General features: G+C 41.7%; 1 protein-coding gene across 5 annotated transcripts in view; it reads left to right on the forward strand.

The window, feature by feature from the left end:
- Nucleotides 1-25,609, forward strand: part of RGL1 (ral guanine nucleotide dissociation stimulator like 1) — a 255,851-nt gene that overhangs the window by 147,200 nt on the left and 83,042 nt on the right. For all 5 annotated transcript variants that reach the window (XM_047704124.1, XM_047704126.1, XM_047704123.1 and 2 more), the window contains one exon: nt 23,181-23,389. In XM_047704124.1, the coding sequence (XP_047560080.1) occupies nt 23,181-23,389 (209 nt within the window). The remainder of the gene's footprint in view (nt 1-23,180; nt 23,390-25,609) is intronic.

The following is a 25,609-nucleotide window of genomic DNA, read 5'->3' on the forward strand; positions in this document are numbered from 1 at the left end:
TTATATAAACATATTATTTGTATACATTTCAGTTTTCGCAAGTAAAACTCAACTCCCTTTGCTCTCTTACCCTCTCCAACGTTCCTCTTCTCTATGGTCTTTCATTCTTAACTCTTAAATTTCTACTTCGAGCGAAATGCAAAGCCTGTGCTGGAAGTTTTCAGGATTCCAGCTGTTGCTAGGTGCTTTCATTCAGACTGTCCCGATGTCATTGGCTCTGGCAAGAGCAGTTTTCTGACTGTGTCTGATCTTTCTTGCCTTTTTATGGAATGTGCTTTCTTCACCTTTTTTTTTTTTTTAAAGATTTTATTTATTTATTTGACACAGAGAGAGATCACAGATAGGCAGAGAGGCAGGCAAACAGAGAGCCTGATGTGGGGCTTGATCCCAGGACCCTGAGATCATGATCTGAGCTGGAGGCAGAGGCTTAACCCACTGAGCCACCCAGGTACCCCTTTCTTCACTTTTTCCTATGTGTAGGGATTTGATGGCATCTGTATTTGCTTTGGATAGAAGGAAACACCTTTTTAAGCAGTTCTTAAGAGTTATTCTTCAAAAAGTAATGCAACAACTTTATCCATATATATTTTTTAAAGAATCACAATCCTGCCGCTGTAACACAGTTGTTTATACATTGGTTCTTTATCTTCTCGTCTTTGTCCACATAGTTGCTGTCCTGCTATTTGTTCAGTTTTATAATCAGCAAGATATATTTTTCAGAACAAATTCTCTAGAAGTTACTTTCTAGTTTGAATCTTTTGTGACATTTGTTGTATTTCTCATGTCATAAAAGACTGCATTTGGACTTTGTGTTGGAGGAGTTTCAAGGTCATAGTGCCTGTTACTGGTTAATAAGCTTCATTTCTGTCCTTTTTCCTGTGAAATCTCCTATCCTTTATCAGGGCTGTGGAACTTTTATGGGGAGCCTGATAGTACAGTGAGGTGAGGGCATGTGAGGAGCGGAACACACGCCTTTCTTCTCTGCGTTGTGGGACCAGAACTCTCTCGGGCTGTGCTATTCAATATGGTAGCTACTAGTCACGTGTGCCCATTGAGCATTTGGACATGTGACTAGTCCAAATTGACATGATAGGCAAACCCATTGTGTGAAATAGCTCAGTGAGTTTCTGTGGTGAGCACATGTTGAAATGGTAATATTTTGATATAATGCATTAAATAAAATATATTGTTAAAAATTCATTTCATCTGTTTCTTTTCACTTTTTTTTTAAATGTGGCTATTAGCAAATTTGAAATTATATATTGTGACTGACATATTTCTATTGGTCAAAGGCAGGGTGTAGTTATTAGTGGGTTCTGAAATCAGTTCAGTGGGTCAAAATTGGTATTTTAAAATCGGAACAGAACGGGAGTAGAAAATATCAGAATGGTATTACTGTGAAGCTTCTTGTTTTAAATACGTGCATGTGTGTACTGAATCACTTGTAAAATACATCTTTTCTTTTTGCTCTGAATTGTCATGGAAAAGATTGAAAATCACTGTTGTAGGGGTGGTCCAGCTTAATTTAAAGCATGACCAGGAGGCCTGGTCTGCTCTGTAAGAGGACAGGTTGGTACTATGAATACCGTGTAGATTTCAGGTCTGGTTGGTAGAAGCTCTTTTAGAACTCTTCAGCTAAACCAGACCCTGCATCAAAGTAAAGGCCTGAGCACCAGGGCTCATCCGCTCATCCTAAAAGCAGTGGCTACTCAGGACCGGCCAAGAAGGAAGGGTCAACTAAGGATGCTGCAGATCTGTCATCCATCTGAGATCAGGACCCGTGTTGCCCAGCACTAAACTGTCCCCGGAGCTGGGAGTGACTTTGTCTGATTAGTTTCTTCTAGAAACTTCCTCAAAATGGTCTCCTGGGTGGGTGGTGGTACTTTCTAAAAAGCAGGGTGGTTTCTTAATTATCTTGGAGTCAAGCTGGGTTGGACAAGTTTCCTTTGACCCTTAGGTCTTCTACCCACCATGTCTTATTGAAATCAGAAGAGGCTGTACTCTAATTTAGGACCACGCCAGTCCTTTTCCCTTCTGAGAGAAAACATGTCCTTATGGTACACAAGTCCCTAGGGTGCTGCCTGTGACTAGCTTCTAAATAAAGGACCCCGAAAGTCACAGAGAGAGAGGGGTGGAGGAAAGGCTCCAAAAATGAAGTTTATGGGGTTGCATGGGCCTTGTATTTATTCTGAAAGTTGTAAAAATTCTTTGGGGCTGACCCATTTTTCCTTTCTTAATTAAAAAAAAAAATCTGGCAGGCAAGAAGAAGAAATGTAAGACACGTGACTAATGCTTCAGCGTTTTCTCCTGGAGCCCTATTCTTTAAAATTATACCTTACCCATGCTTGGTGTTTTAAAAACAATTGCCCACAAAAGCCACCAAACATTTGTTTCTGAAACTTGTAGACTTAGATGGCATCACTTTCAGGAAAGAGTCCAAAAGCACAATATTTAGGAGTTACTGACCCGAAATCTTCTTTGGAGATTTTTGCCCTGGTGAATTAGATTACCGTAGGAACTGGCAGAAGGCCAGGGAGTCTTTTGCCTTTATTTTGCTTGAGTATTTCCAGTCCTGTTGCTAGTCACCCAGAAATTTTGAGGGAGTTAGATGAAAAGACCTTCAAGATGGAAAGTACTGTGATTCCAACAATGGACTGAGTTGGCAGTAAGGAACTGTGTTTATGTCAACCTCCTGTTCTGTACTTTTCACCATTCATTCATTCATTCATTCATTCAGCTTTTCATTTAAATTTGAGCCCATACTAAGGTGCCAAATATTTTCTCTTGGCCTTTGTGCCAAACTCACAGAATTTTAGAGCACTGGTCATGGTGGATTGGAGGGCCTTTAAGGTCCAGTTCCACCCCCCCTAACGTTATTTCCTGGGTTCCACCTTTACATGCTCCCCACTTTAACCTAACGAGGCTACTTCCCTTCCCTGGGGTCTTTTCTCCCCACTGCTGCCTCTGTCTGAAATGCCTTCCTTTGCCCAAATATTCCTCTGTTTGAATCCCAGCCATCACTCAAATTCTAGCTCACACTCCACTCCCCCCGTGCACTGCTCCAGTCTCCCAAATGGTGGCAAATTATCCTTTACTGAACTTCAGCAAATTCTGTTCTTCTCTTGTGACATCACATGTCATCTTGGATTAGGTCAAACCAGATGAGATTGCCGTATTTATAAGTTTAAAATGGTGGAATACTGACATCTTTCTGTGGTTCTTTTTAACCTTAGGGCTGTTTGTTTTCTAAGTCCCTCCAGTTAGATCTCTTTGCAGATGTATTATACTCATGACTTACATTGAGCTAGGATTCAGCCAAGAATGCTTGATCTTTTTAGTTTTGTCATGTTAATTGCTGTTAAACTACGTCTCCTTTAACCTGTACTTGGAGAGTTGATTTAAGAAAATCTAAATGTTGGGCTGCCTGGGTGGTTCAGTGGGTTAAGCCTCTGCCTTTGACTCAGATCACGATCTCAGGGTCCTGGGATCGAGCCCTGCGTTGGGCCTCTTGCTGAGTGGGGCGCCTGCTTCCCCCCTCTCTCTCTGCCTGCCTCTCTGCCTACTTGTCCAATAAATAAATTTAAAAATATCTTTAATTAAAAAAAAATCTAAATGTAAAAAATACGTAATTTTGTGAAACACAATTTTGTTAGTTGTAGCTGTTTTTTTCTAGCTTTTTCAAAATCTTCTAAAATTCTGATTTGGTAAGTCAGTGTATCAGTTATAACTTTTAATTCATTTTAATAAGGTTTTGTATAATTATCTGTGTCACTTGTTAACGTGATTTAATCAACATGGTCAAAGACAAAAACTGTGTTCTCTTTCTGGAAACACTCTCCCATCCTAGCAGTACTCCAGAGTTCACATTGCTTCACCAGTTAGCATCCCATGACTATCTGGTTTGGATACACTTCTAGCCAACTCTCCATCTGTTCAACTCACAGAGCGCCATTGTATCTATAAAGATCTAAGGGGAGAGTTGGTGGAATGGTGTTTTGAGTCTGTGAACACGTCTGGAGCATTCCATGGTACTTGCCTAGGATCTGAACAAGATGGGAAGTTAGTTTGATATGATTTTTTTCCTCATGGTTCATGTTTGCTCCTAGCGATCATGGCATGTAAACCATCTGGGATATTGGCAACAATGGTTGGCAGGCCAACCGGTCCATTGTTTGCAGTCCACCTTAACCCCTCTCTGAAAATTGGTGTGTTTTCTTATTGCCAGTCTTTAGACACTTCTGTGAGTCTCTGCTTCTGCGAATATTCCACTTAGTAATATTATGGCCATACCTGCTGGTTCTTTGGATGCCCTTTCAGGATACTTACTGGCTCTGGAGACATAAAATTTCTTAAAGGGCTAACCAAGTGCTTTCTTAGTATCACCTTTTCTATCTTGGACTCTAGTTTCCTCTTTACTATGTAGATCCTACCCTTTCCAGTTTGAAGATTATTTTCCTTGATAGCGAACATAGAAGCATAGGAGGAGTGAAATAGTTCTCTTTTCTCTGTTATCAGTTAGCATCATCCGCCCTCCCCCCATCAAGCAATGAGCCTCCTCCCTTCCTCATTCTTGCTCCCAATACAGCTGAAAAAAGCGCTTTTACTTGACCTTACCCTTTTCACAAGACTCAGCTTATTATGACTGTTATCTTTTCCTGTGGCCGTGCTTTTCAGTCCGTGCTACACTAAGTAGACAGGGTTAAGCCCGATGCCTTCTTTCTACCTCCAATCACTTGGAAATCCTTGATCTATTTAGTTGCTTACTTTCTTCTATTTCATATTTGGAATATTTGTCCTACCTTTCTTGAATCCTCTTCCCTGGCAGAGAAGGTTTATGCTAGCTTTGAAAAGGCATTCTTTTCCTAACACCTGGCCAGCTGTCTGACATTTCTAGGAGAACAGGATCCCTTTCTCCCAAGGTTTCTGTGCATTCTGCGGCGATCTCTTTTCATTAGCGATCATGATCATGTCTGGAGTAATAGGTGTTTTTACTTCCTTTAGCAGAGCAGATACAAACCTTGAGGAAAGCATCACTAGGCGTGGTGCCTGCTTGTACAGCGAGAAGGGGGAGTCAAAGGCGGTTCCGAGAGAATCGTTGCATCATTAGCAGAAATAGGGATGTTGGGAAGAACTACTTCTTTGGGGTGCTGGTGGGGCATGCTGATTCCAAGTTCAGACATGGCATGCTGGAGCAGTTTTCTGATGAGAAGAGATTCAGGATCACAGGCATGTGTTTGGGTACCACTCACCTGTACGTGCGTGAAGCAGTAAGAAAGAAAATGGAAGGAGGCTGAGGGCCAAGCCTGCCGTCACGCTCAGGAGGCAAGAAGGTAGAGAGCGTTAGTCCAGGAGGCAGAGAGGAAAGGGGTCAAGCAGGCTGGTTGGTCATCCTAGGATACGGGGGAGGCCAACGTCTTCAGATGGTTAGAGGCCTGTGTACCCCAAGAAACAAGAATAACACCTGCTCGCTTTTGGTTATTTCAGCTTTCCAGAGCATATTTAAAAAACTGAATGTTCATGAAAAAGTTCTTTGAGTCACCCAGATAGTGCACTATGGAGGGAAGGCCGTCATTCTTAATACATACCATGTTAATTTCTTAACAAAATTGGCTATTTATGTATCGTCATAATGAAGGTTTTTGTTTACAGTTGGGTAGATGTAGCGCATTTGAAGAGAGGGAGGCAGACGTGGTCATAAGATGAAAACTGACTATCCCAGTGGTAGGTTGTGTTCAAATGTCACCTCTCAGTGAGGCCTTCTCTAACTATGCGTTAAATTGCACCCCCTCGTCCTCCACTCCTGTCGTGGAAGACTCCACTGCTTCTTGTCTCTTCATAACTGTCTGGTATACCCTTTTATTGTTGATTGGGTTGCGTCTCTCCTGCATTAGAACCATGCATAGGGTGTTGCTGGTTCCTCCCCCTGTTGCTTCCCAGAGTCTAGAACAGCACCTCGCAGGTAGAAGACCCAGCACGTATTTGTCGAATAAATGAGTATAAGAAAGTAAAGATGATTATACATGCATGTGAACTAAGAAGGTGTAGGTATTTGGGATGATTTAGTTTGTAATAAGCCCTACTCTCTAGGTCAGTGTCTCCGGGGACAGATACTGTAGTCCCTTGCAACATTGGTGGCCTGCTGAGCTATGAATGAAACGTTAAATTATGCTTAGGACATTTCTGAAGACAGAAAAATAACACATTTCAGAAACATTCCCAGCAAATAAATAAAGCTTTTAAAATACTAGTGTTTAAAAGGCTCCACATTGGGAAAACAATTCCTTCTGTGTTGAACATTGCATTTCCCTGTGTAGGATTGCTATTATGTGATTTAAATGTTCAGCTGACCCTTGAACAGCAACAGGGGTTAGGGGCGTCGACCACCCACAGAGTTGAAAATCTGTGTATAACTTTTGACTCTCCCAAAACTGAACTACTTACAGCCTACCATTGACTGGAAGCCTTCCTGAAAACGTAAACAGTGGATAATGCGTATTTTGTATATCAGCTGTAATATATACCGTAGTCTTCTAATAAAGTAAGCTAAAGAAAAGAAAAACCTATGAAGAAAATCACTTACAGCGCTGTATTAGTCAAAGAAATCCACACAGCAGTGGACCCACTCCAGCTCAGACCTGTGTCGTTCAAAGGCCTGCTGTACGACTTCCTTAAAAATTGGATTTTTCCTTTTCCGCATTCACACCCTGAACAACTTCCTTCCAGCGCTGCCGGCAGTGAACATGAAAGGTATGGCCTCCTTCCTTCCTAGTCTCAGAGGCCTTTGACAGAGGTGTGGAATTAGCGAGAGCCTCGGGCTTTGGAGGAGTTTGTGGTGGCTACGCTTACACATGACTGAACCAGAAAGTCTCTCCACTGGCTTTTCTTCCACACCAACCGTAGCTGTTCTGAGACATCAGTGGCCTGTTTGTGCCTCTCATGCTTTCTTGGCAAAATGAATGAGTATAGACTTCTCACTCCCTGTTAGGTGCCCATCCAATCGCGTAAGTAGGTTTGAAAGATGCTCTCTTTCCTCTCCAATTAAGACACAGCTACAAAGCGTAGCTCTTCAGTCCAGTCCTAGCCTGGCTGCTGCCTGCACAGTCGTACCCTCTTCCAAGTGGCCTTTCAGTCCTTGAAAAAGCATTTCTTTCTGATTCCTCTTGCTTGTTATTTACTTGAGACACAATAACGGTTTGCACGGTTTCCCGGGAATTCGTCTAATTTTAAGTTTTTGAACCTTACAAGCTCTGGAAGCGAGTGAGGAGAGCTTTTCAAGGGGAAAGGGAAGCCCCCCACCCACACTTTAATTCGAGTGACACAGCAGCCTGACAGCATGGTGGGTATCCACACAGCTCGGCACATTACATAATGGAATGGTCACCCGCGGCCAGATCCTTAACCCATCCACATTCAGGACCATTGTGTCCACTTGGGGAGACAGGACTTCCTTTGTTTGCACGAATAAGCCGCTAGTGATTATTAGCTTAGCTATGGAGTTAAATCACATTCCTGGAAAGGGAAATGTTGTAGCTTTTTTTTTTCTTAAATGGGAGAGGATAATGCATTTTTGAAAATCCAAACAGACAGTTACCACTGGCGACATGAGCATTACACCTCTTTGACAAGAGAAGTTTATCTTTTGTTTGATTAAGACAGTTACACATGATCTCCCGTAGTGACCGCCGTCCTGATAACATGAGGTCTAAATATTGGCCTTTAAGCCGCTGTACTGGCGTGGATCAGCCATGTACTAGCTGGCCCACACTGGGGTCTTTTCCTTCCCAATAACTCGCAGAGGGAATTTGGACTTGTTGTTGAGTGTAGGACCGGAGACTGTGGGTTTCATTCACAGCACCCGACCTCGAGTAGGCTCTCACTGTTTTCCGTAAGTGAAATGTGGGGTATGTGGGGGACCTTCAGGGAGCACATGGGGGTCTTACCTCTGAAGTCATCTGGCATTGCTCCTTTAGCGTGGCTTTGGAATGCAGGGGTCTGGGCTTGACTGTGGCCTCTGTCACTTACAAGCAGCATGACTGGGTAAATTACTTCACCCTTCGAGCCTCCGTGCCCTCATCTTTAAATTGAGGTTGTTGTGGGGATCAAATGTGCATGTCTAACAGAGCCTTGGTATTAGAAAAGGCCATACATCAGTAAGTTAAGTGTCTTATTCTTGATTTCAGCTCAGGTCATGATCTCAGGGTCGTGAGGTTGAGCCCCATGTTGGGGTCCGCACTTAGCGTGGAGTCTGCTGGAGTTCCTCTCCTTCCTCTGCCTCTCCGCCCATTCATGCTTGTGCTCTCTCTCCTTCTCTCTCTCTCTCTCTCTCTCTCTCAAATAAACAAATAAATAAAATCTTTAAAAGAAAAAAAGAAAGAAAAGGGTCACACGAACAAAATTTAACAGTATTCACAATCTGAATTTTTCTAGTCGGAATTGAACTTGGATAGTAGGTAGCACTGATTAACTTCTGTATCCACTTGCTGGGATCTGCTTTAGTCAGAAACAGTTCAGAGTCCTATACGTATGCTTCTACTCGAATAAAGCTAATGTCAACCGATGACCGTGGAAAAAGAAGAAAATTGGTCTCTTGCTAAGGTAAGGAAGAAAGGGAGTAGGAGAGGAGAGTGGTAACACCAAAATTTTAGAAGAGGGAATTCTTGCCTAAGTCAAAGCAGATTATTTTACTCCAGTCATGGTTTATTTGATTTAATGATCTTTGGAACGCCTCTGGTGTTGTTACTGTGCTTTTTAATCATTAATGTTTCTTATAATAATCTGGGACTTACTGCAGATTCCCCAGTTACAAGGATTTGCATTTAGTTAGCTTGGAGGTTGGGCCCATGAATCTGCTTTTAGCAAGTTTCCCAGGTGGTTCTGATGCTGGTGGAGGATGGTCCACATTTTGAGAACCTCGCCTTCTCTAGTAATCTTCTAACTGAATCCATTCTTGGGTTCCTACAGTTCGTTCTTTATGTAGACCCAGGTTACATCTGATCGTGGTGTACTTACTGCCTAAAACCTTTTAGTGGCTTTCCACTGATACTAGGTTAAGGATTAGAATTCTTCTGGCTAAGTTTATTTCTTGCCTCTGCGGCTCCCTCTCCTTTGAGCACATCGGCTTCTCTCTAGCCTTCTGGTACGCCCAGTTTCTTTCTGTTTCGTGTCATTTGCATCTGCAGTTTCCTCACCTGAAATGTTCTCTCTCTCCTTTACCTGATGAACAGCTACTGATTATCCTGGTCTCTGTTTCCCTCTGTGAAACTTTCCCTGATCACTGTGACAAAATCTGACCCCATTCTCTTATTGTTCCTATATGTTCTTTTAGCTCCTTTTTGGGGAAGCAATGATCTCTACTGTCATTAGATAGAGAACTATTGAATTATCTGCTTAATATTTGTCTTCTCTGCTTGAATGGTGACTGGGCCAGCGAGGGAGCATGTCGTCTGTGTTCATTTCTGTATCCGCGCTGTCTTATAATAGTGCCATGAATGTATGGCAAGCTCAAGTACTTTTGAATAAATGAATGAAAGTGGGATTTGTGGTAAAGAAGCTCTGTTCTAGACCTGCACTTAAGTTTAATGACTGGGGTTGCAAATGGACTTTGTTATAAGGTGGAAACCATCCTCACTTAGAATTCTAGAATGAGATGTTTTGGACACGTACTTGTTTCAGTAATAAAAATTATCATAAATAGAGGCCTCCAACAGTGGCCTTAGTGTTTAAGAACCTGGCATGGGAGAAAGGGAAAGTTAAAAGACTTCAGATGAAATCCTGACTTACTTTATAACTTGTCTTTCATGCAGGAAGTATTGGAAGCTTCTTGGTTGTCTAACACCCACCCCCCACTCCCCCGCCATGTAAACTTTTTACAGTGTATTTACCCTTATGTCACAGAGCTGGTTGATTAGTTCGTGTATTCATTTTCTGATACTCCCACTTGGAGTGGTAAAAAATGAAAACAAATGCATATTCCCACTCTCTGTTTTCAAAGCGAGCAATTGGCTCAAAGGCTTTTACATCCGATAGAACAATGAAAGCAATGTCAGTCTCAAAGAATGAGAGATCCTTGTTCCATGTGTTTGATTCCACATCTCAATTGTGATGGGGAAGAAATTCTGGAGAAAAAAACCAAAATGCATGATTTCAGTAATTTTGAAAATCATGATATTCAAGTATGGAACTGAGATTTCAAAAAAAAGCTCAGAATAGTCATTTTGATAAATTCACTAAAGTTCCCACCTGCTGTGAATAGATCTTTGTTAACCTCAGATTTTTAGTTCAGAGGACAGAGTTTTGTATGCTTCAGTACATCTTTGGAGTTTACTAAGCCTTTAATTCAGATTTCTAAATCATTTGCAATTTACTTGCATTAATTCGTTTTTCACTCATTACTACAAACATGCAATCATTGTTAGACATCATTCTGTATGCCAGTGACACGTGAGTGGACAAGGTAGATAAGGGGTCGGCTGTTGTGGGGTTGACAGAGAGCAAACAAATAAACACGTCAGCGCTGTTAAGAAAGTAACCTAGATCATCTGATCTGGCCTGGCAGAGGAAGATGGGTTGTGTGACGCTGAGGAGATACTCCACGTCGAAAGAAGTAAATGAGAGGAAGGGCCCATCATGAGAAAGTCAGGCAGAGTAGAATTTTAGGCAGAAGGAGCAAATGCAGAGTGGATTAAGTGTGAATGAGCTTGCTGTGTTTTGAGAACTGAAAGACATGTGTCTGGGGCTTAGGGAGGGAGGTGGTTTTGGCGGTGAGGTCAAGGAGGTAGGCAGAGGGGCCTTGCGGGCCATGGTGGAAGTCTGCATATTATTCCAAGTATTTTGGGAAGTCAGTGAGAGGTTTTAAGCAGGGGAGTGACATGATCTGATTTGTGTTTTTAAGAGATCACTGTGGTGGGAGTCTGGCTGGCTCAGGTGGTAGAGCATACGACTCTTGATGTTGGGGTTGTGAGTTCCAGCCCTGCGTTGGGTTGTAGAGATTACTTAAAAATAAAGTCCTTAAAAAAAAAGGTCACTGTGGGTGCCATAAGAACAATTTTAAAAAGGCATTTGTTTTAGCAGTCCAGCTAAGAGGTCATGATCAAATATTACATACTTTGCATTGTTTCTGTACACGCTTTTCTTACTTACATGTACAGACTTTTTTATTTGACGGAATTTAGAATAATTAAGTAAAGCTGGTTTAGGGAACATAACGTTAGATTTGTTAGGTAAAAAGCTCATTCCTATCTTAAAAACATTCATTTAATACTCATGAAGTGCTTGTTGATGTGGCTATAGGCTGATTTCTGGAGATATAAATACAAATATGACCAGTCTTTGCCTTTAAAGATTTCACGGTCTACTGGAGGATGCCTGGAAGTAACCAGATGCTGATAACATACTATGGAAAATGTGTGACTACCACAGATGTTTCTGTCTGTCTCTTGGTAGACATGCACAGTCATCTCTTTTGGGAAGGTATATAGGAGTGGAATTGCTGAAGCATAGGATAGGCTTGTTTGGCTTGAGTGAATACTTGGGCTTTATTCTAAAAGTAGAATTTGTGCTTTGGAAAGAACATTTTGGCAAGACTGGAGGCAAGCAAGCATCATTAAGTGCTTGTTACACCTGCCCAATTAAGACACGAGGTCTAAATCAAGGCAAGACCATGAGGAAGACGCATAGAATGGGGAGCTGTTTAGGGAAAGGGACAGGTTGGATTTTGGAGTTGAGGGGAAGATAAGGTGGAGACAAGGATGACTGGCAGGTTTCTGACTTGTACCATCGACTAAGTCAGAGGCTAGAGAAGGGGTGACATTTTAGAGGAATGAAATGAGTTCAATTAGAGTTCCTTATGGAGTACCCAGAAGAAGAAAAGTTCGAAGGAAAGGAAGAACTCGAGATAAAGATCTGGAAGTTAATATGCTTGTGTTAGGTAAAACTGTGGGATATATGTATGAGGTGGCTAGAAAGAAGATGCAGACTAAGAGGAGGTGGATGTTAGAAATGTTTCCATATTGATGGTTAAGTGAAGGATCAGGAACCAGTGAGGAGCCTGTAGTATGGAAGGAGAGCCTTGAGGGCCATGAGCTGGAATTCTGGGAAAGTGTGACTCTGGGTCCAGACCACCTAGATTGACTCCTGGCTCTGGCCACTTTTTAGCTGTGTGCCCTGGGACAAGTCACTTAGCCTTTCTTGGCCTTTGTCTATAAAATATGTGTAAAATGCAGATAATAAATGTATCTGCTTTATAAGCGTATTATGGGATACATAAAAAGTGCTTAGAATCATTAGTTGTTATTGAGAAAGGGATGTTCATAAACTAAAGGGGCAGAGAATTCCAGAAGGGAATCAGTGGTTGCCCGTTCTATAGGGATACCGCAGGAGGGAAGTGCAGGAGCATTTTCACAGGTTTGACAACCAGGGGGAAGAGTACTGAGGGCAGAAGTAAAGTCTGTAGGCTAGTCTTAGTACCTTCCCTTCTTGTAGGAATGCCCATTGAATTTCAGAGCATACACATGTCAGAAAGATCACATGGTTTGCTTGAGAGCATCTCAGGTCATTGACATGAGTGTTAATAGCTTGGTTTATTATAGAGCTCTTTTATCTCAAGCAGTTCAAAGTGCATCCCACATTTTTTTTTTTTGAATCATCCCCACAACATCAAGGTGAATTAAGGAAGGTCAAGGTAACATTATTCCCAGTTGACAGATGAGGACCCTGAGACTAAGAGAAATGCCATGGCTTTGTCTAAGCTTATATTAATCAGCTTTTCCTTTATTCTATCGATGGAACGTACCCCTCTCTCTTCTTGCATTGTCAGGCACAGGATTCCTCAGAGGGTGGTCAAGGAATCTTTTGCATTTGCATCACGTGGGATGCTGGCTACAATGCAGATCCCTTGGCTTTATTCTAGGTCAACTGATCAGAGTCTCTGCAAATATGGGTTCAGGAATCAGTGATTTTGCCAGCACTCCAAGCGATTCTTTTGAAACTGTTTAGTGTGTTCAAGGAAACAGAGAAATAAATCCCCAAGTGTACATTGTTCTTAGTGGCATTATTCACACACAAAAAAAATCTTGAAGTATTTTATGTCCAGAAACTCAAACTACTGTAACTAAAACTTTAGAGCCGTTTTTGAACATATTGCCTGATTTATTATCTTTGTGAAATGGAGTAGTATCTTTGGGCTTGAAAGTAAAACTGATTTGACCTACACACATGAATAGGACAATTTATTGGTGTGTTACCAGAGCACGGCTGGGTGTGTCACAGAGAAGCTATGGCCAAGAACTCTTTATATTTACTTCATTTTGGTTAATGGTTCCATCTGCAATAACTGTATATAGTAAACTTATATATATATAAATTTGTAAGTATATAAATATATTTATTAGTTACTATATATGTTAATTACTATATATTATATATTAGCTACTATATATCAATATGTTAGTTACTACATATATAGTAAGCTCATATATACATATATATATATATATATATATATATATATATATATATATATATATATAGTATTGATTAGAAAGAGTTGCTTTCTCTGTATTCAGAGCTTCTGTTTTCATGTGATAATGAAATCAACCATATCTCTCTATGGTACTGCCACTGGAGCAGCATAAGACTCTCAGGGTCAGGTAACTTGAAGACTGACGCTAGGGGATGGACTCCATTAGACAAGCCTAGGACCAGTCAGTGATGGCTCATAAATCACTTTCTTCTCCTTTAGTTGTAGGGGAGGTGGATTTTTCTGTGTGAGTTGGCGGTCTTGTCTCTCTGGTTCTCTATTTTTACTTCTGGCTTCCAGCAGCCACATAGTAGGGACCCAGCAAGTACATGTTGAATGAATGAATCCACTCAAGTGTATTTAGGAACTACCAAACACAACCAAGCGAAAAAGAGTTATTCTAGCCCACTGCTGAGAGGAATAGAAGGCACTGACAAGTACTCAGTGATTAATTGAAGTGGAGCTAGAAACAGAGTCTGGTTCTGTGGGATTCCCCCAACCCCCTGCTCTTCCTTACCATTGATTGTCCTCCTACCATTGACTCAAGAGGTCTTTATCTGCAATTCTCACTGGAAGGCCCCTATTATTTACCTGGCATTATTTAACAAAAATACGCCCTAGTCTTAAGTTCTGTCCATCCCTTCCCTTCCATGCCATTAAAGGAGAAGATTCACATTCATATTAGATAATCTCCACCATTAGGTTTTTAAAGAATACAGTCCTTTATTTCCATATAGATTCCCTTAGCACCTCATTTGGGTTCTTTGCACAATGGAAGTTCTTTTTATACTGTTTTTACTGACTTGAGATCAAGAATGGGTCATGACCCATGGGAATGATGAGCATATTATTAAGAAGATAAATATTTTCCTTACGACTGACATGCCTGTATTTTTACATATATTTTTGATATATTAAATCTATTGAATGGAATGGTTGCTTTTTCAGTTTCTGTTCATTTGAGAAGTTGGATCTATGTTTTTGCCAGCTATCAGTCCTTTCTATATTCTATATTATCTATCTTCTCTTGTATTTTGTTAAGTGTCAGCATTTACAAGCCTGCCACTTTGGCTGAATCCCACAGTCAATCACATTGTCATTCTTCTTTCATTTTCCTTTCTTTCTAAAGCTAGAAGGAAATGAGCTCTTGGCTAGAGAGATTTATAAACCTAGCAGGTAGGAAAATTAATTAATAATCTGGAAATTAGAGGAGAGCATGCGTGTTCCCCGTGGGTTCTTACTCTGTGTTATCCAATAGCTTCTCATATGGCTTACTGACATTTTTTTCCTGGCCTCTTTGGAGCCCTTGGGTGAAGTCATTTGTCTTTCTTAGGCTTAATTTACTCATTTAAGAAACTGTAATAATGAGGGGGATTTTTGTTTTCCTCTGGAGAGGGTGTTTAGCACTAAAACAATATTTTCCCCGTTAGCTGTTAGAGATCTCAGTCAGTGTCAGGAGGAAGGAGGCATACTACTACAAAGCATTTACTGCAATAAGACCCAACTTTTGGTGAAAGTAATTGAGGTAGGGGAAAAAAATTGGAAAGAGGATGTTAGTATAACATACAATATTTTCTTTTAACCATGGAATCCTGAGTAGTTCTTACAACTGTTCAACAGGCCTTCAGGTCTGCTTTTTCATTTTATCTTCCTTAAAACAGCGGTATAAAGTATGGAAATTCTGGGCTATTGATGGTTCTGATAGTCCTGGGTACACAGATATGGAGATGGAATACCCAGTACTGTGTTGCTTTGTGTTTTAACGCAACACACTGTATAGAAAGACAGGGCTGGTTTTATATCCTGGCTCTGTCCATTATGCTAATGGGCTGGGTACCTTTGGGCCAGACTCTCACCTCTCGAAACCTCAAGTTCCTTTATTAAATGAGAATATAAATGAGAATAATTCTTGTTCTGGAGGATTATTGTAAAGATGGAGTGTCTGACCCATGAGTGCCCACTAAATACCTATGAACCCTCTCTTCTCTTCCTTTTCATTTAGGGCATGAGGATGGTTTTCTTAGAATCTATTTATAGATTATGAGGAGGAAAATCTCCTGAGGAAAAAAGGCAGTTTATTTCAGTATATCTTTCAGAGAGATGTACTCAAGATAAACTAAATTGTTCTTCCCACCTTGCCCTGGATTTGATCACCTGAGAGCATGTTGAAAGACACCTGCTTGCTCTGTACGTAGCCATGTCTACAAATCCCTGACCTAGGAATATTACCTTGTCAAATTCAGCTCTGAGGACTCTGTCCTAGAGCTTTGAGGGAACAGTAAAGTTAAACTGTACCTTTTCTTTTTTAAAAAAGATTTTATTTATTTATTTGACAGAGGGAGAGAGAGATCACAAGTAGGCAGAGAAGCAGGCAGGCGGTGCGGGGGGGGGGGGGGAGCAGACTCCCTGCTGAGCAGGGAGCCCAATGCGGGGCTCGGTCCCAGGACCCTGGGATCATGACCTGAGCTGAAGGCAGAGGCTTTAACCCACTGAGACACCCAGGCACCCCTAAACTGTACCTTTGAATTTGTAAGTCTGCATAGACTTTAAAGACTTAGTTTTGGAGGAGAGAAGAAGCAAGTTAGACAGTCATTACTTGAATTCTGAAAGCCAGGGGAATAATGATTTGCTGGCATTTTGATAATGGCACTTTGATTTTTATGCTTTATCATTATAAAGGGGATAATAATAGTGGGAAAGAAGTGTTTACTTTGCTTAAAACGGAACTAATCCCATAGGGGAGGAGGAGGGATTCTTTAGTGTGGTATGTAGAATAAGAATCAAACTAAGGACTATGTTTGGGAACATTAGGCAATTGCCACCCCCTGCCACCTACCCCTTCCCCTCATGCCCCAAGGATTGGTGAAGGAGCCCTTTAAGTCTAAGAAGGAGATAAAGCCCCATGGAACTATCTGTGGGCTTTATGGGGGGCTGGGAAAGCCTCCAGGCTGTGGGGAAGCTTTTCCATTCATAGCAGGCTTCATTCACAGAGAATGTTAGGTCACACAGAAGCTCGCTACCCCCTGCTGACCTTTCCAGACAGAGGTTGGCTGGGCCGCCCAAAAACAGAATGAGTTCCAAAAAGCCAGGACACCTGTTAACCTGTGACCTCAGGATATGATGACCTTGGGTATCTGAGGCTCTGAACGAGAGAAAAAGAAGGGAGTCATACATTTTGCAAATTCATCCTGGATCCTAAACTGTCTGTGACAGTTTGTGCCATGATTTGGTAAATGCAGCAGACTATTTCAGTTCAGACCTCCCTCCCCTCATGCAGCTCTAAATCCTTGAACTTCTCAAAGTAACACGTGATTTCTAAATTTTATAACACAGATGGGCGAGACTGAGGCCTTAAGTTGCTGTCCTAGGCTCTGTAGTAACTTGGCCTTGGAAATGGGGATGGAGCCCAGGTTAATTCAAAACATCTTTATCATTAGCATTTTGAGTTTTTAGCACAAAAGTAGCATATAAAAGTGAAATTATCTTTTTGGGAAATGTGAATAATGTAGCAAACTCCCTGAAATCCATCTGATTTTTAAATCTGGCCCCTGTAAAGACTTTGGGGTCCTTCCAGGAGGACCGGAATTTCAGATGTGGGGATTTGCATCAGGGAGATGGAGTCTGTGATGGGCTAACATTGGACTGAGCAGCAGGAGGACTATGTCTTCAGGCGATGGAAAACACAACTTCCTGTTTCCTCCAGGACAGTTCCTGGACTGAAAGGTGGGATCTACGGAGCCCAGCTGAGACAGGATGGTAGCAGGAGCTGGGGTTTCTGTGTGATAAAACAATGGCCTTTGTTTGTTGTCACAGCTCTCAGCATTTTCCCGAGGATGAAGGGTACTCATCCTAGAAGTCTGACCACATTGTGACATGTGGCTTCAAGTAAAGTCAACTCTTGGGGACCCTGTCATTGTTTTGAGAGCACCTTCATGCTCCTCTACTCTGCTTCCTTCACGTACCTACTTTTATTCTTAGCTCAGAGGCAGAATTTCTGCTTTCCCCGAGGTCAGAGATCACAGTGACAACACAGATGCCTTAACCGGAGTGGACACAGATCGAGAAAAATGTTCAGCCTCCCCGTGTGAAGGTCTCTCCTGCATTTACCATGAGCATCATCTGGGAGGGGCTCCTGGGCAGTGGCAGGCTGGTAAATAGCTCTCCAGAACAAACGCCCCGATTTGTGCCCAGTGTGCCAATTTCTGTATATAAATCTTTCCACGACGACCGAATTTACAATACCAAGGCGGTATCATTGAACATGGAACTGAGAACGGGTGTGCACGGTTGGCTCTTGCGAGCAGGGCACGCCAGTTCCAGCACATCACTGGCTGGACCTTGTGTGTTTGCATAATTAGATGGAAGGTTAGGTTGGCATGTGTCTAAATCTGGGAATGAAGACTTCTGAGTTCTCTACCCAGAAATGTTACCAAGGATCAGGCGATGCGTACGTTTGCTACGTCTGCAGGTGCTTCTTCTGGTGCTTGCCATCTCTGCCCTTGGGACCTTCTGAATTTTGGTCTTCTTCCAGATAACCCTCAGTCCTCTGTTCTTCCTGTTCTACACGGTCTGCCTGCGACAGTGAAGCCATTATAATTGACGTAATGTCTGCGTATTTCCATCTTAGACCCCTGTCCCCAGCTTTGAGATTCTAACTGCCTTTTGGACTGTCCTATTGGAAAAATCCCCAAGATACTTTGAGTCCTAAGTCTCTAAGTTGGAATTCAGTACCTCCGCCCGACGAAATCTGGCTTCACTTCTATGATCGGGTAGTTCCCTGCTGACTCTCTAGCCAAGCTGTCCATTCCTTTGGTCTTATTGCTCCTGTAACCAATACGATGTCAACTCCCCCCGTGCCCCACCCTCATATCTCTTTTCTTAATGCCTTTGTTTGTGCTGGTGTCTCTGCTACATCTTCCCCAACATTGTTAACTCCTTCTCATAACTTAAAACCCACTGCAAGCATTCCCTATTTAGGATGTCTTTTCTGATGCCACCTTTAGGCTCTTCCATGATATCTATCTATCTCTGCTCCATTTTTTTTTAAAACTCACTTTGCATTATAATGGTTTCTTTGAGTCTCTTTCCTCCACTAGACCCAGCAGCGTAGGTGTCAGAACTACACGCTCTTTACCTTTATGTCTCTCTTACCTTGCATAGTGCCTGGCACATAGCACTGTTAGTTCACTGGGGCTGAATAAGTAAAAGAGAAATGTACTCCTGTACATCTCTCTTTTGCTGTACTCCTCGTACTTAGCTCAGCCTTCCCAAATCAAGATAAAGATACAGGATGCTAGGTTGAATTTGAAATTCATATACATAACAAATAACGTTTTAGTATGAGTCCTAAATACTACAGATGACATACTTATGCCCCCAAAGTATCCTATTATTCATTATTTATCTGAAATTAACATTTAACTGAGATTCTGGCAACCTTAATCTAGAGAAAAAATGAGCTCGCACCCAGAGTAATTCACCCTACGCAGAAGTTCACACTGAGCTTGACATCACTTGTCCTAGGGTTTTGTGCGGGACTGTGCCTTGTGTCTCTGAATGGCTTATGGGTGCATAGCTCATAATTCTCACGAGTACTAGCTTTGCCATAACACTGTGCTGGCCGCCATTACCTACATGCATGTTTTCCTTTGCATGGCAAGGACATTTAATCTATACATACATACATACATATACATACATATATGCATACATATACAATCCAGACAGAGGGTCAGAGCGTACTTGTGTAGCGTCTCATGACATTTTATGTGGCTGGATGATGGCGTTTCTCTCAAAAGGGAATATTACACACAGAGCTAGCAGTGTGTACCTTCTTAAAGTCTATAAAACCCTTGATGTGGCTTTTAGGTTTTGTTAGAGAGTTATGACTGGAAAATGACTCGCTGTTGACATTCCTCCTGAGGCCAAGATGCCCCAGAACTGATGTACTGAAGGTTGAGCATGGCTTGGAGAAGGACTTCATACTGTCTCTGGTTTAATGAGGTTGTTTACTTAGCATGTCCACTATTAAAGTATCAGATGACTGAAGTATTATTTTGATTGAAGGACTTTTTTTTTTTTTTCAAGTTAGAAACACCCAAGTGGTTAACAGTTTATATTTTCAGAAAGTGAAAGAGTATCTTTCTCCGTGACTGGAAACAAGATTGAAATATGGCACATTTCATCTCTCACGTTGTTTTTCTCCCGTCCTCCTTGTGCCAAAATGGATAATTATGGAAATTCCTCAGCTAGGACAGTCGAGCAGAGTTTTAGATATTTACCCCATAGGAGCCAGACATGTTCTCTCAGGAAGTAGATTCTAATGGCAGAGAGATTGCTGCCCTACCCCCCACCCATTAAAAAAAAAAAAATCCTGAAACATTTTTGTGGCCTCAGTATCATGATCTTGTCAGTAAAACGATGGTCTCTGATTAAATCCAGATTGAGTTGTTTCCTGTTAGCGTGCTAACCCAGAGGGCAGGCTCAGCCCTCCATGTATTCCTCTCCAAGTCTGGGATATTAAACACTTGTCTGCCAAGGCTCTCCTCCTGCCTCCCCCACTTTCCTTTTAAACTAGAATTCAAAGGTATTGAGATACTACGCACAAAAACAGATCCTAAAGTCTCTTAAAAGGTTTCTGAAGCTAGAGAATATTTTGCTGCAAAAATTAAACGAAAATTCTAGCTTCTCCAGCATGAACCTTACAGCAGATTTGGGTTTTCTGTTTCACTCTTGTATAATTTTATTTTCCATGTAATTCCAGGAATACGTAGATAATTTCAAAATTTGTGTTTCACAAGAATGTACTATGTGAGGGTTGGTAAATTTGAACTCGTCTCCAAGAACCTTCCCCCCCTGCTCTAGCAAGTTGATATTAGGGTGTTTAGCGAATGGGCAGAACGTGACATGAAGCGAGGGCTCTGATACCTTAACACACGTGAATTCTTGTGAGAATGATTGTAGGCACCAGACCAGTTCCTGTACCTAGAGAATAATTTTTAACATCCAAATAGTCAAAGTATTTTATGAGCTGTTCTGTTAGCTCCAACATGGTTCTTCCTAATGCACAGATGCGAACACTGAGGAACAAAAACCATCACCAGGAGGTATGGGGAGCAGGCACGCATATGGAGATTTTTTCCCCCAGAGGAAAAGGAGGACTAAAGGAAGCAACTGGGTTAATGAATAGCAGGACTCCATTCCCAAGGGAGAGCCTTGGCTTCCTGCCAAATCTGCTTTCTGGCAGGAAAGGGGACCCCCTTCATCAGGTCCCTTGACAAGTATTTTTCTCAGTGTTTGAATTTTTGGCCACAGCAGTGCTCAGGGAAAAATTAGTTCTTTTAAGTCGTTTTTACTTTCAAGAAGAACAGATTTAAAGCAGAATTTGCGTGGTGAGTAAAATAAGAATCCTCAAATTACAAGATTGTTGTTTGGTAAGGAAACAGTGTCACAAGGTAAGGAAGCTTGATTTAGAATTAGAGCTTGAATATCCCTGGAGAATGAGAAGCCGTTCTTTTCATGGCTGTTGTTAACATTTGACATCGAAGCACGTTTTTTTAACTACTTTTTAATATCATCAGGCTGATCATTTTTCTGGAACCAGATTGTCTGAAGTGACAAAGTAAAACATAGAAAACGTCCGTGCATTTTGGTATTAAGGAAGAGGTCAAACGGATAGGGATATTGGAAGATCAAAATTGACTTTGTATTTTATCATGTCTTTTTTTTTTTAAGTGAAAAGTAGCAAAAGTGAAATATAGTTTAAATGCATTGCAGTGATTTACTTAGCTAACGTTTTTCAAAGTAGGTTCATTCTGATGGTCTGCAAGATGCTAAGACAATACAGGGAAGTCCCTTTGAAGGGATCATGTATCATATCCTTCTCTTAGAGTTTCATAACACGTTAGCATGTTAAAGACAAATTCTGCGGTAAAGAAACGCGCTTGACTTTGTTTTACTCTGGAGTTCCCAAACTTGGCCACTGGACCTTTTGTTTTAGAGCTTGTGTTTACAGTACCCACGTTGGGCAACACTGTACTAACCAGTAAAAAAAGAACTTATATCCTTTCCTCTTACTGTTTCTGCTTCAAGTGGACTGTCACTCCTAGGATGACAGACGGATACTATTGGGCCTGTTTTGAAACTACATGTAGAGTGATAAAGGATGGTTACTAGGCCATGATCTGAGTCAGCAGGCCAAAGAGGCCTACAGACATGTTCGGTATTTTGCCTGACCAGATCCCGCTCCTTTGTAAAGTAAAAGTATCCTTCGAGAAGGAAATAAAGAAAATCACCCACCATGGAAGGTGGGGTCTTACTATTCATTCCCACTAGCATTTAGACATCATGACGTTGAGCTACCCTCCCTCTTTTCTGAAAGTAATAGCTACCGCTTTGGTCCTACTGGATGCAGTCTTGCCAGCTAATTTCCTTCCAGTGGTTGAACATGGGACAGGCCAGGTGAAAAAAAAGAAAACATGCGGCCTCGTGAGCGCAGGCTTATCATTTAGAGATCCAGTTCCCTGTTCTTTGCCTCTCTTCCCCGATGTTCACACGGCTGTCTATTTCAGTTTAGAAAAATCTAACATGCCACGATTTAAACTCACCATTGAGGAAAACGGCCTGACGATTGTTTGCCGCATTGGCACTCACTGATGATTTATTTTAGAAAAAGATCCTCTTGGTAGGTCATCTTCGTGCCTGTGAAGGACACGTTAAGCTGAAAATTGCATCTCTATAGAATTTGTGAGGCAGAGATTTATGGCAGGAGGTAAGGCACATTCTTATTTTTCTTCCGTTTAATTCTCTTCCCTCAGACTCAATTTTGAGCTTTGCATATCTTATCCATAATCACTTGTTATGTTTTATGTTTCCCAAGGGGCGGTCAGACCTGCCAGTACTATCCGCGGCGTCATTCTTGTGTGACAGCTACTTCTCAGGAGCCCGTGTCCTTTGTTGTTGGGCACAAGTCTCCAGGAGGCAGGGGTCATACACCCACGCACCCGTTCCACTACTCCCCAGGGATGAGCGACAGGGCTCCTTGGTCTAGCCACTTCCTGGTCAATTCCGTTGACTGTTGATGACATTGAATCAGGAAGGCTGTTGCTTCTTGTGGGCTGAAGAGTATCAGGCCATGGTCAGATCTCCAGAGATTTCCATGGAGGACACACTCCGACCATGGCTGGTCTTTCAGCCCAGGAACACGATGTCAGCTGGCTCATGCAAGTCCTGAAAATCTCACAGTCGCCTCTTCCAAGCCAGTGTGCGTCAGCCCCAGCACACCGCTGTAGGAGCTGTCTGTAAGAACGAGCTTGACAACTCACCGTGGAACAATACAAAGGAACTGATCGATTAACTTCTGCTGAGCTTGATTCTGGGCTCACGGGAAACATCCTTGGCCAGTTTAGCCCAGCAGTCAAGTTCTTGATAGGGCATCAAGGAGAAGCAAGTGTAACCACCGTGAAGTAAAGTAGCGCCCCCCCAACCCCATCCCCCACCACCTCACTACTACACTCCCAGGTGGGAGAACTGCCTTCCATGGCTCGTTGGGAAATGAAATAAGAGCAAGGAAAACCTGACAGGCTGAGTTTCAGCAGTCTCAGCGTTTGGGGTTTTACTTTGGAGAGCTCTTTCGCCTGATCCTCATCATGAATTTATTGTACAGGTTGAAGGGGACCAGCTGCCTCCAGGACATACCGTCAGTCAGTACGAAACCTGTAAGATCAGGACCATCAAAGCTGGAACCTTGGAGAAGCTGGTGGAGAACCTGCTGACGGCTTTTGGGGACAATGACTTTACCTACATCAGCATCTTTCTGTCAACGTACAGAGGCTTTGCCTCCACTAAAGAGGTGCTCGAACTGCTGCTGGACAGGTAAGACTCCAGTGGAGTTTGTGAGAGGAGAGAAACCGTGGGGAAGCGGGGAGGCTTTCTGCGGAGGGAGGGCGTGCGTTTCAGATTCCCCTGCACTCGGTATGCGGAGTGGGGTGCGTGAGGAAGGATAACCTGGAAGGAACAACTTCTGGAACAAGTGGCACGGAGGCTATTCAGGAGCTATTTTATGGTTTATTTCTGGTAGAAATACCTTATAAAAAAATCTATAAAATATTTAGGAGTATATGCTATAAATCTAGGTTCGGTTGCAGATTTCAGTTTCTATTTTCTCTATATGTTCATAATTTTATGTTATTCTAGTAAATAATCAGTCACCAGGAATCTTACTGGGTTGTTTGGAGAATTAAATATGCTAATATGGGGCGCCTGGGTGGCTCAGTGGGTTGAAGCCTCTGCCTTCGGCTCAGGTCATGATCCCAGGGTCCCGGGATCGGGCTCTCTGCTCAGTGGGGAGCCTGCCTCTTCTTTTCTCTCTCTGCCTGCCTCTCTGCCTACTTGTCTGTCAAATAAATAAATAAAATCTTTAAAAAAAAAAGGCTAATATATGTGAAGTGTGGAGTTCAGCATTAGACCCGTAGGAAGAAGCTAGTGAATGGGAGCTTCAGTAATGATGGCGGTGATGCTGTTAACAGTCACTGTGCATCGACTGCTCTGCGGACAGGCACAGAGATGTTATCCTGGGTTTATGTTGTCAAGTCCCATGTTACATATGGCAGAGCAGGGAGCAGGGTGTATTGTAATTCACACATTGATAATTCTATTTCCCCCCTCATTTGGCTTTATTTATAATTAAGCTTGACCTTTTAATAAATTATTATTAAATTGACTTGATATTGGGAGGAAGAAAGCCATCCTTCAGACAGTTGTTCTAGACACATGAGAGCTCTCATCTAAATCCTTACATTCCGGGGTTTCCTGCCTAAGAAAGAAAATGAGATAGGACGTTTTTGTTGGAGTACTTGAATGCTGACTTTTAAGTGGTTTTTAAAACATTTTGAAAGTACTATACGCTCATGTGCTCATAGAAGAGTATAAAAAGGAAATATTCATGTTTTTCTCATATTGCTACATTGTCCCAAATATCTTTTATTAGGTTTTTTAAAAAAATTTTAGAAGTAGAAAGAAAAAAATTAAATAGACCATAATCTAGTTAGGCAGATAACACATATAAACATTTTAAGAATAGAAGTAACAGAGACTCTTGGGTAACTCAGTCAGTAAGCGTCTGCCTTTGGCTCAGTCCTGGGATCAAGCCCCACATCAGGCTCCCTGCTCAGTGGGGAGCCTGCATCTCCCTCTTCCTCTGTCTCTCTCCCTCTGTTCATTCTCTCTCTTGCTATCTCTGTCACTCTCTCTCAAGTAAATAAATTCTTTTAAAAAATATAAGTATTCCATATATAGCGAAAAGTTCAAACAATTCAGAAAATTATGAAAGTAAACATTTTCTTTTCCCCAAGTGCCATCCTCTTAGGTAATCACTGTCTACCATTCCTTTTGTATTCTTCCCCAATTTTTCTGGGCATATATACATATGTATACACATACACATACATGTATGTAAATATATATATTTGTTCATATTTGATATTTGTCAAAAATATATTTTTTATATGATACAGATAGAATCATAGTACACAATCTGTTCTGCAACTTTTTTGTTTTTAATTTATCTATCTTGGAGATTTTTTTTAAAAGATTTATTTATTTTATTCAAGAGAGAACACAAATCAGGGGAGGGACAGAGGAAGAGGGAGAGAGAATCTCAAAGAAACTCCCCCTCTGAGCCCAGAGACCAACGTAGGGCTCGATCTCATGACCCTGAGATCATGACCTGAGCCAAAACCTCGAGTCCAACACTCAAATCACTGAGCCACCCAGGCACCCCGTCTTAGAGATTTTTTGTTTATTAAGAGAATAAACATATGTGAAAAGCTTAGAATACTGCCTAGCATACTGAAAGCTCAAGAAATGTAAGATACCGTTATTTCAGAATCACATATAGATGGATTTACCATATTCTTTTTAGTGGCTGTATAGTATTTATGGATAGATTATTCTGTGGGTGGGCAGTTAAGGTCTCTCTAGTTTTTAAGTTTGTTTTTAAATTTTTTGAACAATGCTGCAAAGAGTGTTTTTGAATATATATCTTTGAGAACTCTGTAGGATAGTTTCATAGAAGAGTGACCAATGGGGCAAAAT

Source organism: Lutra lutra, chromosome 15 (assembly GCF_902655055.1).
Source record: "Lutra lutra chromosome 15, mLutLut1.2, whole genome shotgun sequence".
In the NCBI taxonomy this organism is placed as follows: Eukaryota; Metazoa; Chordata; class Mammalia; order Carnivora; family Mustelidae; genus Lutra; species Lutra lutra.